The sequence below is a fragment of the Monopterus albus genome, unplaced genomic scaffold (assembly GCF_001952655.1).
Source record: "Monopterus albus unplaced genomic scaffold, M_albus_1.0 scaffold147.1, whole genome shotgun sequence".
Classification (NCBI taxonomy): Eukaryota; Metazoa; Chordata; class Actinopteri; order Synbranchiformes; family Synbranchidae; genus Monopterus; species Monopterus albus.
Genome location: NW_018128027.1, coordinates 742,723 through 759,550, shown reverse-complemented (window position 1 = coordinate 759,550; position 16,828 = coordinate 742,723). Strand labels below are relative to the sequence as shown.

The 16,828-nt window shown below is 40.9% G+C and overlaps 1 protein-coding gene and 1 long non-coding RNA gene across 9 annotated transcripts in view; one reads left to right on the top strand and one right to left on the bottom strand.

The window, feature by feature from the left end:
* Positions 1-16,828, bottom strand: part of arhgef10 (Rho guanine nucleotide exchange factor (GEF) 10) — a 64,769-nt gene that overhangs the window by 32,255 nt on the left and 15,686 nt on the right. For 3 of the 8 annotated variants that reach the window (XM_020614483.1, XM_020614484.1, XM_020614487.1), the window contains 16 exons: positions 14,171-14,557; positions 11,494-11,835; positions 10,421-10,457; positions 10,013-10,092; positions 9,637-9,693; positions 8,338-8,525; positions 7,574-7,690; positions 6,867-6,978; positions 6,527-6,639; positions 6,328-6,405; positions 6,068-6,247; positions 5,377-5,493; positions 4,932-5,024; positions 3,893-4,063; positions 2,834-2,979; positions 2,025-2,209 (listed from right to left, as the gene is read on the bottom strand). In XM_020614483.1, the coding sequence (XP_020470139.1) occupies positions 2,025-2,209; positions 2,834-2,979; positions 3,893-4,063; positions 4,932-5,024; positions 5,377-5,493; positions 6,068-6,247; positions 6,328-6,405; positions 6,527-6,639; positions 6,867-6,978; positions 7,574-7,690; positions 8,338-8,525; positions 9,637-9,693; positions 10,013-10,092; positions 10,421-10,457; positions 11,494-11,835; positions 14,171-14,557 (2,403 nt within the window). Of the gene's footprint in view, positions 1-2,024; positions 2,210-2,833; positions 2,980-3,892; positions 4,064-4,931; positions 5,025-5,376; positions 5,494-6,067; positions 6,248-6,327; positions 6,406-6,526; positions 6,640-6,866; positions 6,979-7,573; positions 7,691-8,337; positions 8,526-8,800; positions 9,607-9,636; positions 9,694-10,012; positions 10,093-10,420; positions 10,458-11,493; positions 11,836-12,808; positions 13,036-14,170; positions 14,558-16,828 lie in introns of those variants that run through there. The other 5 variants (XM_020614485.1, XM_020614489.1, XM_020614486.1 and 2 more) reach the window with 5 other exon arrangements.
* On the top strand, positions 14,566-16,828 carry LOC109968315 (uncharacterized). The gene is made up of 2 exons (XR_002276080.1): positions 14,566-16,058; positions 16,535-16,828. It is a non-coding gene; the product is annotated as an uncharacterized LOC109968315 (long non-coding RNA).

Here is a 16,828-nt window from a genome sequence, read left to right as displayed (position 1 = left end):
AGCTCTTCACTGCATTAACCACTGGTGAACAAAGAGTTAAAGTGCATCAGAGGCTTGGGTGCTGAAATGCCTTCAGCTCTGTTTGTTTCTGGCATTCTCTGCTTTCTCTTCTCCCTTTCCTTCCACCTCCTCCTCTTCTTCTACAATAGACATCAAGTCTGCTTGGTGATGCGGCTCCATGGCAACCCAGTCCAGTCCTCTTATAAAGGGCTTGCTGACTGGGAATTCGGAGGGGAAAATTTACCCCTGTTTGTTCATCACCAAATGCCACATTTGTAGGTGGTCTCTGAGAGAATGACTAAAATGTCAGAATCCAAGTTTGTATACAGGACGCTGCTCACAACCTCTGAAGCTCATTGTCTTTCTTACACGAGTGAGCACCCCTGCACAAAAAAAAAAAGCACACACAAAACACTGTGGGCCTACTCAACATGTTTATACCATCCTGTGCTGTATATTATCTGTATTTAACAATGCAAATAATAAGAAACAAGCAAGAACAGAATCTTGTCATCACTGAACAGACTATTCCCAAAGACTAGACTGGCAGTGTGCAGCCCCCTATCAACCTCCTGAATGGCTCTTTGTGAGAGTGCCAAAAACCAAGAGGTTTCTAACAAAACAGGCATGGAAGCATCTTAACCATCTTCAGAAGCAGGCCAGTCATTTCAGCAATTAGTCACTTCCTAAAAACAAGTAATATCTACAACTTATCTAGTGGCTGTAGAAATGTAACTCTAAGCGACCAGTCTGCACAGTGGCCTTATTGCTATGCAGCGGAGAGAAGACATGAATTAAGCAGAGAGACACGCAAAGAGATGACATCATATGTTGGAGTCTTTAGGGTGGTGGAATAGGGGAAATATATGGGAGCTGACATATTTACAGCAGGAGACAGAGCAATGAGTTATCTGCTTTAACCTCACACACTAAATGGATTAACACAATAGCATGAGCATTACTATACCGGTACTTAATTTTACATACAATTGTCCAAATACAGTGTACATATTGGTAGAAATGTATCATGGATATTAAGAGCAATTAAACATGGCTAATAGAATGAATGCTACAAAGCAAAACCATCACAGGATTTATTAAGAAATCAATGTGACACTGCCACACCTGACAGCTCAGCATTCTAGCCCAGCACCACTGGTAACTGAAAGAGAGAATCTTTTACCTCAACCTGAATACATACAGTATAACCTTTGACAGACCCACAATAATATAATGTCAAAGCACTCACCAGTCCAGCAATGTACACAAATACATGCACACATAAAATCTACAGCAGTTCCTAGAATAAGAACTGCAATGCTGTGACCACAAAATCATATATTATTATTGTTATGTCACTTGCTTTCTGATCTTGGCCTGTTAAAGTGTCTGAGCAGCTGTCTGTGACACGGATAACCCAGTGGAAAGACTGAGATCAATGGGCTCTGCAGCCAACAGAGGATTGCGGAAGGAAAAAAATGGCTGGATGGTCTGTGTAGGACTGACACCATTTTAGAAATGTCTATAAATCTTCAGCAAGAAACAAATATCTATTTATCCCATGCATTTATAATGTAGACTATTTCTGACAATTTATTAAAAGGCTGCAAGTCAATTTGTTTAATCAATGCTGTGCATAATACTGGTAATTATAGCCCTGGAGAAAGCTTTCCATTAAAAGCCCTTGAAAACTGCTAAGCCCCAGGTTACATAGAGTGTAGCACAAACAAAGATGTTCACTTTTAGGCACCAATGACAAATGTGTTAACTAGTCATCAAGCACAAGTGGATAACTGACCAGCAGTTTTTGGCACCTATCCCAGCATCTCAAATCCCCATAGTCTACACAGGGATCAGTCCTCATCTACAGTAAGCTACTTGGCACTCTCTAATCAACTCAGCTAAGTGAACTCTGTTACCTTTTCTATCAGACTTTATGGCCCCAGTTTATCACAGGAGAGAGAAGCACCAGCACAGACAGACAGCTGATTCAAAATAACACTGTGTGACACTGTGGTTCATACTTGGTTTAGCGTTGATGACCACCTTCTCCCCAGAATGGGGTGCTTGGTAGCGGCTGCTGTTGGCCACGTCCTCACTGGATCCAAACTCTAGCACCTCCACGAAGCTCAAAGGCACGCTCCACTTTAGAAGGAACTTCTGGTCAAGTGGGGCGTTGCCACTGCCGCTCCCACTGCCATCATGACATCTGGACAAAGCAGAAGGAGATGTGACAATGTGGCTATGGTTTCTGTTGTTAACATCTTGTTTGTGGAGATGTGTGTATCTTCTGCTCAGAGGATTGATGAGGCACAGGAACATGTAAAGGTGTGAAAGGAAAAATTAACACCAGTGTCAGTGGAGGGTGCCATGTTTGAACGATGAGAGAAGGTAAATGTCACTCATTAAGAAGATTCAATTATTGTCAGTGCACATTATCCCGTGGTGGTAGGTGGCAAGCAGAATATTACAATTACAGAACAGCAACTGAGAAGCCAAGGGACTTTAACTTGGTTAAAGCGCAAGCCACTGTGGGTGCCTATGAGTCCAAATCTAGAGTGTGGTTAAAGGTCACCGCAAGAACACCAGTAAAACAGAGTGCTTAACATCTTCACTTTCAGACAGATTTTTACTGGTGGGAAATCCTAGTTGTATGAAACATTCCATTACAGCAGGCAAAATGAGCCATAAAAACTAAAGCACAGCAGAAATATACACAGGACAAATGGTTTCTTAAATGGTAAGGAGATTACATGATGCTGCGCCCAAGGATAGGAGAAGGTGCATATTAAAGGAGAGATTAAGAACAGGTCTGGTTTGTGGTCACTCTTACTGGATATTGGGTGTGGCACACATGAGCACATCATTGAGCAGGAAGAGGCGTCGCTCCTTGGTTTTGATGATTTCACCACGTTCATTGAAGACCGTCTCCACCATGTCATCTGAGCGGATCAGGTAGCGGCTGCCATTGCTCAGAAGCTAAGAGACAGGAATGACAGGTCAGTGTCAAACAATGTACAGCAGGAGTTTGGATCTGGCAAGTTTTATTATCAATACAAAGCTCAATGAAGGAATGTAGACTGTTTTATTCACTAGTCTGCTTGGTAACCTCTGTCACGTATGATCATGTTCTTCTTTTCCCCATGCTTTCTGACACTCTCTTCTAATGTGAAACCAGCCATTATGGATAAAAGCATATAATACATGGCTATCAATGACTGAACAATTAAAGGCTATAAGGAACTACCCAGATGCCAGAGTGGGTGGCTGCAGATAGACAAATAATTATACCTTTGGGAAAGCTGGTGTTGTGTGCACATGTTGTGCTAAACCATGCCTTAAAAATACAGTATTCAGTCAGGAGAATTCTTGGTAGAAATGTGAGGCTCAAGTGCTTGATGGCTGCCTACACTGGGACAAAGAGAAATGCCATGGCATAAGCTAAAAGCATCATACAAAAATATGGATGCTGACTGAGCAATGAGTATCTCATCAACTCGTACCACTTTCTCAACTAGCACATCAAAAATAAACACTAAAAAACTGAACAAAAACATAAGGGGGTGACTGTGGGTCAGTGGGTAGAATGGTCGTCTCCCAGCCGGAGGGTTGGAGGTTCGAATCATGGTGCCTGCAGACCACATGTCGAAGTGTCCTTGGGCAAGGCACTGAACCCCCAAATTGCCCCCGATGGTTAGAGCCATCGGTGTGAGTTGGCGCCACAGATAGCTGCCATCGGTTCTGTACTGGAAACAAATTCCTTGTGTGTGTAGCATACTTGGCTAAATAAAGGTGATTATTATGCATCAAGAATGCAGGCACCACCCAGTAATGGCTACAGCACCATGAGTCAAACTACAATCATGTCTGCCAGGGTGCACAAGAGAAAGACCTTGTTGAGGTAGCGTTCATTCATGGCCTTTGCAATGTGACGGATCTCACAGCGCTGGTCAGCTTCCCTTTTCTTTTCGTTGAGCTTCTCTGCCAGTGTCTCCAGTTCAGTGAGGGCCATCTGCAGTGGCAGACGGTCTGCATGACCCACTGGTGTGTTCTTCAGCATGTCCTGATGAGGATACACAGGGCAGTCATGCATTAGTCAGTCATTCACACTGATAACCAATGTCTCCGTTTCATTATTGGAATAAAAAAAATCTGCACCTGAAGAGTTATTCCTAAATCTACACAACTGTGTCCAGTGGCATTTAGTTGAAGCACGTTCTCTTCTATATTAATTTTTCTACATTTATATAGCACGCATCCTCATGACACATGAAGATTTAATAATGTACATAATACAGAAAGGTTATAATGTAGAATGGGTGTAGAAAACTCAAGCTATTTTGATTGGTATTTGTAGTTATACTGCTATTATACATGTTTACAATTAGAAAAGAAAGCAGCGTCCCACATCTGACATTTTCTGCAGTAAAGCAAATATACCAGGGTTAATGAAAGCAGGATTAAAAGAGATGTGAGGAAACCATTTCCCTTCAGAGCATTCCCTTGGACTCCACTTTGAAAAACAAAGTGCATGGCATATGTGTGTATAGCACTCCCTCTGCTGGTCAATGTATATACCACAGTCTTCTGAATAGTGAAATAGCAAAATTTAAAGGGGCTGGGTCACACAGCAGTACCCTGGTCACCTCACAACAAGAAGCTCTGGGTTATAACCTGTTGGCTGACTGGAGCTGTTCTGGTTTGCATAGTTCATAACTGTATGGGTTTCCTCCCACAGTACAAAGACATGCAGGTTAGACTGTCTGTAAGCATAAATGACAGTGCAAATGGCTGTCTGAGTCTTTGTGTTGGCCCTGGGACAGACTGGCCACTTGTTCAGGGTGTACCCTGCCTCTCGCCTAATGTCAAAGATAAGCAGGTATAGCTAATGGATGGATGGATGAACAGACGCTTAAAATAGTTAATTATACCTGAAGAAGAAGAATGAATTGTGGAAATCTCTGGATAGGTTTCATCATCAGGCCATACAAAGTCATTCTGTCACTGCTGGTCTCTTGACGATGCTGTAGTTTAGAGGATAGAATATGGCAGTGTAGTTTTTGAATGCAAGTCACAGAGGAGCAGGATTGAAAAAGCATGCTAGAGGTGCACAGAGTAAGACTTGAATCTATGAACTTTTGAGTATACAGTACTTATTAAGCATTCTTGTGTATTTGATGTAATCAGCTATCTTTACTTTCAATATGCTCCTAAACAACAGCAAGAATTTCACTTAATGAACAGTTGAAAGACTTAGCTGTAAGACCTTTACATTGTAATGCACAAGAAAAAAAAATGATGGGGCTGTGAACAAAAATGTGTTTTCACATTGCTATGTAGTTCCAGTATTTAACATCATGTGTGTTTCTCTCAAACCTTGAGGAATTCCAGGAAGCCAGGTTTGGAGATGCACGTCTTCCTTATCACAGCCATGGCCGTACTGAAATTGTTCACATACTCACTGTAAGCATCTAGCACCATGGACTTTGAGAACTGTGGAGAAACACAGATATTTTAACACTCCAACCACTTGCAGAAGCATAGGGCAGAGACAAGCAAAGTAATTAGTCATTTAATTGTGTGTAAAAAATGTGCATAGACACAAAATCATTATGGTTTACACTTCAAATTTCAGATATTTTTATATAACATGCATTACCTCTGCCAAGGGCAGACACCCTCTCTACTTTGAAGATTATGCTTACAACTTTCCTTTTGATAAAGCTTATACACTGTAGTTAGAGTTGGCTCAGATGAACCATCCCTTAGTTATGCTGTTATAGGCCTAGACACCTCCCATTATGGGGTCAATTTCGGACAAAAACAAAAAGGTGAAGTGAGGAGCAGGCTTTTGGAAGATGAAGTCTTTTGTTTTAAAAACATGTCCATGAGTTGCTAAGCTAAAAACAAGAGGAGGGTAGAGCACGGAGTCTACTATAAGAATATAGAGTGATTGCTATGATCCCGTGAATTTGGGGTTACAACAGGTAATGTAGACTAGGCTTAGCATATGATGAAGAGTTTGTTTAAAACAAAAAAAGGCTTTAAAAATACAGCCCCAGCTTACCGATGCCACAAAGACATCCCCAATCATATCTAGCCTGTCCCACTCTGCTACACGGCTCGCCAGGGCGATCTGGAACAGGAAGTGGCACTGCAGGAGCTCGCGCACACGATAGAAGACCATTTTCAGTTTTCTGTCGCTCAGCAGCCTCGGCTCAATCTGGGACAGGGGCTTCTCATATTGCTAATAAAGCAGACATTGTGAACTGTAAGAATAAACGCTTCCAAATGGAAATGACAATCACTGGAGCCATACTATCATACCTCTAGTATCGTCTTCAATGCATCAAGATAGTTCTTCTCACTTTCCAGTATAGATCTCAATATACATCTTCTCACAAGCTGTAGAGGAAAAATACCAAACCACAGGTCTTCAGGCATTTGCCATGGTTTTCTTTAACAGCACATTCACACAGTAGGAGTTAAATAAATTGGAATAAAAGTTGAAGAGCATGTTCATTACCTGTTGTTGCGATAAGCCCTCTGGTGCTGGACACAGCACTGGCTCAACATTAAAACAGTCCACCTCGATGAAGAGTTCAGACTCCTCATCCTCAAAATAGGCCATCTTCCTCTCTAAAGTTAAGAAGAGAGTGCAACTAAAAATGATTGCAATTAAACAAGCATGTTGAAGGAAAAGGAAAAAGGCTACCCTGACCAAACTATAGTCATTCAGTAAAACACTGAAATTTTCACAATAACACTGACCTAACATACACAGAAGAGCTTAAGGAGGCTGTATACAGGGATTTGTCTATTTATTGCTATGTATAAAGACAAGCTGCCTTTTATGGATTACATACCATTACAGAATGACTTGGTTCTGATGAAAGAGCGTCCCTTCTTCACTGCAGCTTTGGTTTTTTCGAGGCCATCTTTGGTTCCTTCCTTAGCCGCTTTCACCAGCTTTTGCATCTTGAATGAGAAAAAAAACACTATTATCTATAGTGCAAAAATTATTTATACAAACTAGAAATTTTCAACCAAGGTGAAGTTTACCTTACTTTGACTTCTGGCTAAAAGCAGTTAAGCAGGACAGAAGCAGGGTTAGAGTAGGGATGAACATGTATTACAAGCCGCAGGAAAGCAGAGCTGATCAGAGAATGACAACAACTGGGACAAGTAACATTGCTTACATAGCTAATGACTGACTAATGACATTATGAGAGACATTGTAAATGCCACTAACGTTTTCTGTTAAATCAGTGCCTACTATCAAAATAAACCCATGCTGGTGTCTCGGTTTACAACAGAATTTAAGTTTTGCTGAACAGTATATCCTAAGCTATACAATCTCTAGTGTGTAACAAGACCGGCCAATGCAGCACACAGTTAGGCAAATGAATTGTATGCAAACCAAGCACCAGTACCACCACAAGTCATTCACATCAGAGCAGGATGAAGGTACCGAGTCAGTGACAGACAATCAGAGTGGTTAGCTAAACTGAGAGTAAATGGCTGGGACTAGTTGTCTAGCGCAGGCAGGTGAGGTGAGCCTCAGGTAGTTTACCTTCTGCTCGTGCTTCTGTTTTAGCTGCTGCAGCTCAACAGTTCCCAATGTATTTGCCATTAGATCTTTCATCTTTTTTTCATAGTGTTCTTTCAAGTGAGAGAGATCTTGAGAGAGCTAAACAAAAGCAAAGTAACCATTACTGGTTATGGTTTTGGAATAAGCTTGCACTTTAGAGCCACAGTAAGTGACTTTAATCTTGATATGTCTGTTGCTACACTGCTGACTCTGCCCTCCTCCAAAGGTTTCCTTTTCCATTTAAACTCTGCATCAGGGTTTCCAGAGATCATGATCTAATGTTCATGGGCACATTTTCTTACATGCTGCAAAAAGAATTCTTAATTTCTGCCACTAAAACCAGATAGTTTTATAAATGAACCTGTGACTGCAATATAATAACAGGGATAGTTTCTGATTATTATCCCCAGTTACAATACAAACAGTTTTGTTTTATTTGTGCAGCTTTTTGATGAAAATATTTTGACAAATTTCTCAATATATGTGTAAATAAATATTTATCATTGAAATGCATAAATACAGTATAAATGGAAATGAAAAAGCTTTCCAAATACTGAGGCAGTTTTCACCCACCTATTAAGAATGCAAATGGCAGTCATTACTATTTTGAAAGATTTTTTTTCAAAGGTTGTGGTACACTGAAGAAAGTGACGTTGAAATCTCAAAACCACAAGCCAAGGAAGGTTCTGCTAAAGCAAATGGACTGTTGATTGACAGAGCAACAGGAGAGTGATTGTTATACACACATGGGTTTTCCTCTGGGGCAGCTTCCCTCTCATGAAAGCATGGGGCAAGCCGTTCTCAGGGTGACTTTCCCCATCGCTGGCCTCGTCATAGCTTTCAAACTCGCTGGAGCTCCAGCCAGTGTCAAGGGAGCTGTTGCAGCCACCCTCCTCACCAAGCTCCACATCATCATAGATCATCTCATCTGGATCTGTATTACATAAACAGGACAGAGATAGAAAAAACATTTAGAAATATTTCAATTCGTCTATACCCTTAATGACAATTATGAAACACACAAAACAATTTGTACGGTTATTCTAAATCAAATGTTAGCTGCATAAACTTTAACTTTGATCATGTACTGTATATGCAGATAATGTCATGCATTGTAAACTGAAATACTAAACATTACAGCTGTGCCCTGAAAGTCAAATACTCAAATCATCGGTCCAGAGACCCACCAGTTGACTTCTTCTATCAAACCTTGTTTTGTTGGTGCGTGTAAGCCCCTGTGCATTACAATAGAAGATAACCCTGGCCCCCTGTTGTAGTTTGTCATCGTCTTCTTCTCCTCATTTTGGTGTGCCAAGCAGCAATTTGCTCAATACTTCCCCCTGTAGTCAGGGAGGAATGCCCACTTCAACTGAGATAGTGAGAAGCTGACTACTGATGACACTATTTAGTAGAGTGCTGTCCAGAACAAGGAGGAAAAAGACAAAATCCACTAGGACAAGACACATAAGGGTGAGATATGCACTTTATTAGAAGTGTTTTCAAACATTGTGGTCTACTTTTACAAGACTTTAATGGTGGCAAATTGGTTGATTTTGCATATGTGCGCCCGATATGTTTGCCCATCTCCATTTAATTGCAACACACAGCTGTTTACCAAGAGATTCTGCGACATGCATGCATCCAATTGGGATTAGGAAGCTAACAAAAATATCCTGGTTAAAATATTCAATGAGGAATTATAAATAAGAGGAATCAAACATAACAACATGTGTGGGTGGTTAACTGAAAAGAGAAGCTCAAACTTGTTGGTAATCTAGGCTACAACCATGTTTCAGAGGAAAATAATTGCCTATAAGAGCACTGTTTCAACAGAAATACAAGTGTGCTGCCTGTCTCATTAATCTGACAAATCCATATGGCAGCCTAATGATATAACAGGTACATAATAATTCAAGTTCCATTTTTTATAGCAACAAAAAAAAAAAGGCAAAGTGAAAGCAAGCAGCGCTGACAGGCTTAAGGTTACAAACAGGAACTAAGACAGAATTTGTGAAATGAGGGAAAGAAAGAAAAACCTCACAAACCTGTGTTGTAGTCAGAGTTTTCTTTGGGTACGTCATCATAAATCACCTCATCTGGATCTAAAACACAAAACAAACATTCACAAGAGCTAATGCACCATGAATTACACTGTAGTTAGGCCGTTCACACAACAAGCAGGATGTACTGTAAGAGGGATCTAAAAGAAAGCCACACACAGGACTCTGCTTCCTCAAAAGGACAGGGGAGGAAGTATCTGGGAATTCAGCTTTGTCAAAAGAAAAAAAGAGAAATTAGCACCCTGAAGGTATGCATTGTGAGTGCAGAAGCAAATAATTACAACAACACAAGTATTTTCTTTATGAAAATCATACACGCATCTCTATGTGATGAAAGTTTGTTGTGGATATCATTCCTTACTTTCCATCCACGCAGTGTTGGCAGGATCAGACGCCCATTTAGCCAAAACATCCTCTTCTCTAAGTGGTGGATTCTCTACGCTGAAAACACATGAAAAAAGTATAAGCAAACAAAATTGTAGCTCTGCAAATAAATATATGGTATATAACCATTGTCAGAATACCAAGAAATAATTATATATTTTGCTGATTTAATAATATGATATTAATCTATTAATATTATTATTATTATATTATAATAGTATTACCACTGACATCATTATTAAATGTAAGGTATATACTTTTTTGATCGAGAACTGCAACTGTAACTCTAAGAGGGGGTAGGGGAGTATACTTTTCATACCTCTATCAAGACAAATCACTAAATGTACTAAAGGAAAGTTAGAGACATGCTGTACATGTCACACACCTGTCTACAGGGGTGCTGCCTGTCCTGACCACAGTCACTGAAAGAGGAAAGAGGAAAGATTACACAAAGAAAACATACACTACTACACATTTTTCAAGGTAAAATATATATTTTGAAAGTATTTTGTCAAACAAAATACACCATTATCAATATTTATTCTCAGAAATCAGAAAGTGCATGCCTAGCAACTCTGAAAGACCTCACAGTTCCAAGATATCTTTTTTGTTTGTTTCCATATGTCACCACCAGATGTGACCGATGGGTCAATTTCTCCTAGTTTGCTTAAGATTTAGTCAAGATATTTTCTTGAAAATGGGCTGTTCTAAATTTCACTTAATACTTGTACCTGATTTAACATTTTATGATAAGATAAGCCTTCTGTTTTCCTAGCAACATGCCAAGGTAAAAGAGATTACTGTAATAAAGTGCATATTTTCACCAACAGGACACTGAGAAAAAACAACACAACACAAAATCATACATAGTTTTGTACAATATCCCACAAACCTATGAACTTCACAACTCTTTCACTAAAACATCTGAGTATTTCAATCTCGTGACCTTTGTAAGGTAATAACAGAGTATGAAGACTCCTGTGTGCCAGGCCACAGGCTTGGACACAGCTACTGCAAGATTTTAGAGAAGCCGGAAACTCCTCACAGCCGACAGAGATCTTTGGGGAGGGCTAAATTTAGTCTCTACTTCCTTGTGGCAAGGCTTTGGGAAAAACATAAGAATAAAGGAGACAAGACAAAAGTAGCTGAGACAGCATTAACATGCCATAGTCTAAATGCTGAAAACAAAACCATAATCTAAAAAACCTTTTCAAGTATTCTTTATACATATTTTAGAAAGCTGAAAGTGGATAGATGATAAGAAATGAGGGGAGAGCAAGGTTGGAAATGACCACAACAATAAGTCCTCAACTAGATGACTGACATTATGGCATCCTGGATGTTTAAAAAAACATCATATCTAAATATAAACACATCATTATCATTCATGTTTAATGAAATATAATTTAGATATAAAAGTATTTTCTAGATTTCTCCCTTCTGCAGGCTCTGCTTTACCATCCTCATCCACAGAAAGGTGTCGAAAGATGACGGGTGTGGTGTAAGCCGGCGTGATTAGCGGTACACCCGAGGGCGTTGCATAGCCACAGGGTACTGGGACTGAGTATCCTGAAGTGATGCCAACAGGGCCAGTGTGGATATCCAGAGCTTCCCCCTCTGGTTTCATGGGCTCCATTGGTGAGGAGGTGCAGGAGGAGGGACCATGCTGCTGCAGCTCAGCCTGCTGCAGGGAAGTGATGTCAATCACTGAGTAAGGGTTGACTTTGCCCTGGGAGGAGGTGCCAGGAACATCCTGTGGAGAGTGATGGGCATCGATGGATCGGTCTTTGTCTTCAGTGCCTGGTGAGAGAAATCAGGTACTGTCAACTTATCCAATCACAGATACAGCCACACTTAAAGATGGATCAATGAAAAAAGCCCATGTAAGGCACATCACAGAATACATGATCAGCATCCTTATAATTACACAACAATTCATATGATTTTTAATTAGACAACTACAGACACAGAAATTGGCTGTGAAGAGAGTCTTTTTGATGGACACTTCAATATAATAATCTCTCTAAACTGAACCACCCTTGGGTTTTCTGGTTATAACTTGACAAAGTTGGAACCTACAACTTCATCATTAATTCTCTGACCAATTAGCTGTGGAGTTCTGCCAAATAAACATTTTAGACTGCCAAACTAATATTACTTCTATTGCATTTGTCACTGTGTTGCCATTTTATCATTTTAAATTTACATTTTTTTAATTTAATTCAGTAGAACAGTCTATGACTGCTGGTTCAGTTGACTGCATGCACATTAAAAAGTGCCTTCTGTTAATTTAATAAATAAAATGCTTGGTCATGGTTACTGTCAGTGGCATTCACACTGTGTCTATCATGTACTACAAACTAGTCCACACAGGTGGTCCACCTCAAAAAGTCTTGTTTTGAGTATGCTTGTAACCTGTTGATTGTGTTACGGTTTGTGAGGGCGGACCCCAGAGGAAGACACAGAGACCAGAGGAGTGGGAACCAAAGAAAGCAGTTTTAATAAACAAAACACAGGTATTCAGGATGGCAGACAGACAAGCAGGCTCCGGGCAAGCAGGACAAGCACAGGACAACTGAGGACAGGTAAGGCGAGGAACAAGGAGGACGGGCAGGCGAGCCGGCAGCAGGAAGGACACAGGAACCAGAGGACGGGCAGGCGAGCCGGCAGCAGGAAGGACACAGGAACCAGAACATCAGGATGACAGGTGAGTAGACTAATCACACCATTGGAGCACTCGCTCGACAGCACAGCAGGCAAGCAGGTTACTCACAACACACTGGCGCAGCTCGAAGGAGGTCAGGAGTTGAGCACACTGGAGAAGCTTGTTGGAAGTTTGGCGTTACGGCGGGTAACAGGCAGATGCCACGCTCACGGCACACCAGACATTCAAAGAGTCAAGGGTTCAGATGGGTGGAAAATAACAGGAGGTAAACTAACAGTATTCAGGTGCCGCTCGTAGCGAGACGATCAGGAAAAGAAAAAAACTCAGCTAAATGGCAGGCGACGAACAGAAAGCACACTGGAGAAGCTTGTTGGAAGTTTGGCGTTACGGCGGGTAACAGGCAGATGCCACGCTCACGGCACACCAGACATTCAAAGAGTCAAGGGTTCAGATGGGTGGAAAATAACAGGAGGTAAACTAACAGTATTCAGGTGCCGCTCGTAGCGAGACGATCAGGAAAAGAAAAAAACTCAGCTAAATGGCAGGCGACGAACAGAAAATAAATCGAGAGTCCAGAGTGGATAATGCAAACATGAAACTAACCAAAGCCCAGCGCAACCAGAGAGCACTAATCCAGCGTGAACACAGAAACATTGAGGAGCGAACTCAGGGCGTGTGAACATTAATGATCCAGCAAACAAACAGAGGGAAACAGGGTGTATGAATATGGGGCAGGACCGGGACATAACGAGTAGCAGCTGTAAACAATAAATGCTGATGAGCTGGGGTAAAGCTGGGGCAAAGCTGGGGCATGTGAACTGAAAGAAACTGGAAGCCAACCACGAAAAATAAAAGCACCAAACAGGCAGTGCCACCCAAACCACAACAGATTGTCACTTGCCTGAGTTCAGTTTGAGCCTCACTTTTTAAAGAACTTTGGTTGAGGGTTAGGTTAATGTTGACATTACATATGCAGAGGTAATTTGATGAATTTTGGGAGTTAGAAATGTGTTATAAAATAAAGGAGGTTGCTTATGATAGAGATACAAGGCATATGTGTGTGGTTTCAAATTATGCACATTTTATAAAGCTGAAAAATTAGTGGACATAACTTCGCTACAGTGCTACTGAATGAGTGAGTGCTGCTGCTGTCATAACCTTCAGTGATAAAAGCCGGACAACCCCCAGCAACAGGCAGCCAGAGATACAAGGTATCATGAGAGAGACAGACTGCCCCACTTTATCCTGAGATGAAGGGGCTGGATTAGAGCCAAATAATGTATGCAAGCACGATGAGAGAATGTGAAGAATTTTTGATCACTGCCAGAAAAAAGCTCACCTATTCAAGGCAATTTCCAAATGAAACTAGTGCGGAGAACTCTCCGCCCTAGTGAACAGATAAAATGGCCACGAATACTCTCAAGTTCCATACAGCCAACAATAAAATGCCAAAGCTTTTGAGTTGCAAACCTGTGTTTCTGGGATCTGCTTCTGTGTTAAGAGGAAGGGGTGGGGGTGGAGGTGGCGGTAAATCTGCCTCTGTGTCAAAATTCCCCTGAGCAGCAGATGCCCACTCTCCTTTTGCTGCTCCATCTGCTGCGACGGATCTGCTTGCAGCAACTGCTGTGTTTGCTGATGATGGAGAGGAAGGTGCTGGGGGGTCTGGGCTGGGGAGATGGCCCAGGGGATAAGTGGTGGCTACCAAGTTTTCCTGGCTCTGAACCATGCAGCTGGGGAATAATGGAGCTGGAGGTGCAGTGAGTGGGTGATTAGCCTCAGGAACATCATCACCGCCATCATCAAAGTCAAAGACCTCCCCCTTGTCTTCACCTGCAAAGGAGACACTGTCTGCCAACACTGAAAACAGAGACAGGGTTCAGAGATATTGAGTGCTGGATTTTATTACTGATACAGAAAATATATAAGAGTTGGGCAGTATGACAGTATATACCATAAGATGACAATGATCTCTGCTGTGTTTAAATTTTGTATGTCATACATTATTTATTTGACTGGGTTAGCAACAAACATGCAGCATAATATTTTCAAGAAAACATACCACACTGAGACACACACTGTTATCACAATTGAAATATAAAATGGGAGAGGATTTACAGTATAGAGAGGATTTACAGTATATCACCCAGCCCAGGTGGAAGTTGAAATATATCAACAGATGAAAATTCAGTTGCTACAGTAGAAGAAATGTGTGTATGTGTAATTACAGAAGTGTCCAAAGGCAGCATTTGCTTTGTACCAAATACCAACTAAGGTTTCCTTCACAAATCACTCTAAGTACTTAAGGGTCATTCACAACAATGGGTATTGACTGAAACAATTATACTGCTTAAGTTATAGTATGAAACATCAAGCAAACTACACACAAAGCACTACTATCTGAACTTCTAAAAAGTTTGTCTACTTCAAAAATCATATAAGTATAGCCTTTATACAAAAATAATGCTTATATTAGTTCAGACTAGCAAAATCATACCACACTGAATGTTCTTATCAATTTAGGAAAACACAAGTTCAATTTAGATAGGGTTTAAGTCAGTGATCGTCACTCAAAGGTCACTTTAGAGACCACTGACAGATACACTGTGGCTGGTAGTTCTAGTCCTTGGGCTGTACAAGTTAAAGTACTGAGCCACATACAGTACACACAATTAAGGGTGCGGTTTACTAAAGCAGCATATTTTCTGACAGAATGTCAAGGATTCGCACCAAAACAGCACATCAGCTGCTCCTTATGGCAAAAACAATCTAGAGCAGAGCTGTAAAGGTTTCACGTTTACATCAGAATGAACACTGTGGCAGACAGGAAGGGAGCAACAAATGTCTTTCCAGTTTCCACACTGCAATTAGGGCAGCAGGAAAGAGAGCTGTTACTCTCTACCGTCAGAAGTACACCCTGAGTTTATGCATTCTTTGTGATCTGATGAATACTGTGAGGGCCTGAGTAAGTGAATCTCAAAGAGCAAGAACAGTAAAAGAATTAGGAATGCACATGCTCAAATTTCATCAGCTAGTTTCATGTTTTAGCCATAAGAGCTGAATGTTAAATCAATGCAGTTGAGAGTACTGAGTAAGAAAAAAAAAAAAAAGCCAAAACCACAGAGCCTGAATAGGGGTTATGCGCAACTTACTTCCGTATACTGCAAAACAGAATCATCTGTTTCCGGTTTGCGACTAGTATGAAATATGGCACTGTTCTACTCAAGATGTCTCCAAGAACTACCAAAGATGAAGATCACGGATGTACACCGAATATGCAGTTCGACGTCTAAAACACCGGGCAGCAAGCTGGATAAGGGGTTTAAGCTATATGCTTCTTCATACATCCACGACTACGAAGGTAGAGTTATGTATCGGTTATCTTACAAACGGAGATGTAGCTAAGCTAGTTCGTAAGCTAACTAGCTAATGTTATCGATATTTACACCGAGCATCTGTCAGGTACACCAAAATAATGTAATACACTACCGGAAAACTAATAGTAACCAAGCTTGTGTAGTGGAAATGCTAAATTTATTATGGCTAGCGACAGACCTGTGCTGTTACATTGATAACCCAATATACAGTGGGGCAAAAAAGTATTTAGTCAGCCACCAATTGTGCAAGTTCTCCCACTTAAAAAGATGAGAGAGGCCTGTAATTTACATCATAGGTATACTTCAACTATGAGAGACAGAATGAGAAAAACAAATCCAGAAAATCACATTGTCTGATTTTTAAAGAATTTATTTGCAAATTATGGTGGAAAATATGTATTTGGTCACCTACAAACAAGCAAGATTTCTGGCTTTTTTGCCCCACTGTATTTTTCAACAGTATCAAATAAAGACACAGCGACAGGTGCTGTCAGCATCAGAGCATCATGTCACAGGTCTGTGAAGAAAAACGAGAAGCCCGATAGCCTGAAAGTAATGTTGGTGAATGGTTGGCTTTTCTGTTTGTCCCCAGTGTGTTCCAGTTAAGGGACAATATGAATATGATCTTGAACATGCTCCTTTGACTATCCAGTCACAATGTTCTAGAGCTGTCATATTATGACATGTGTTGGACTCAATTCTACACATGCTTGGTAAATGCATGCCACGTTCATTTATGCCGTTTGGCTACTTT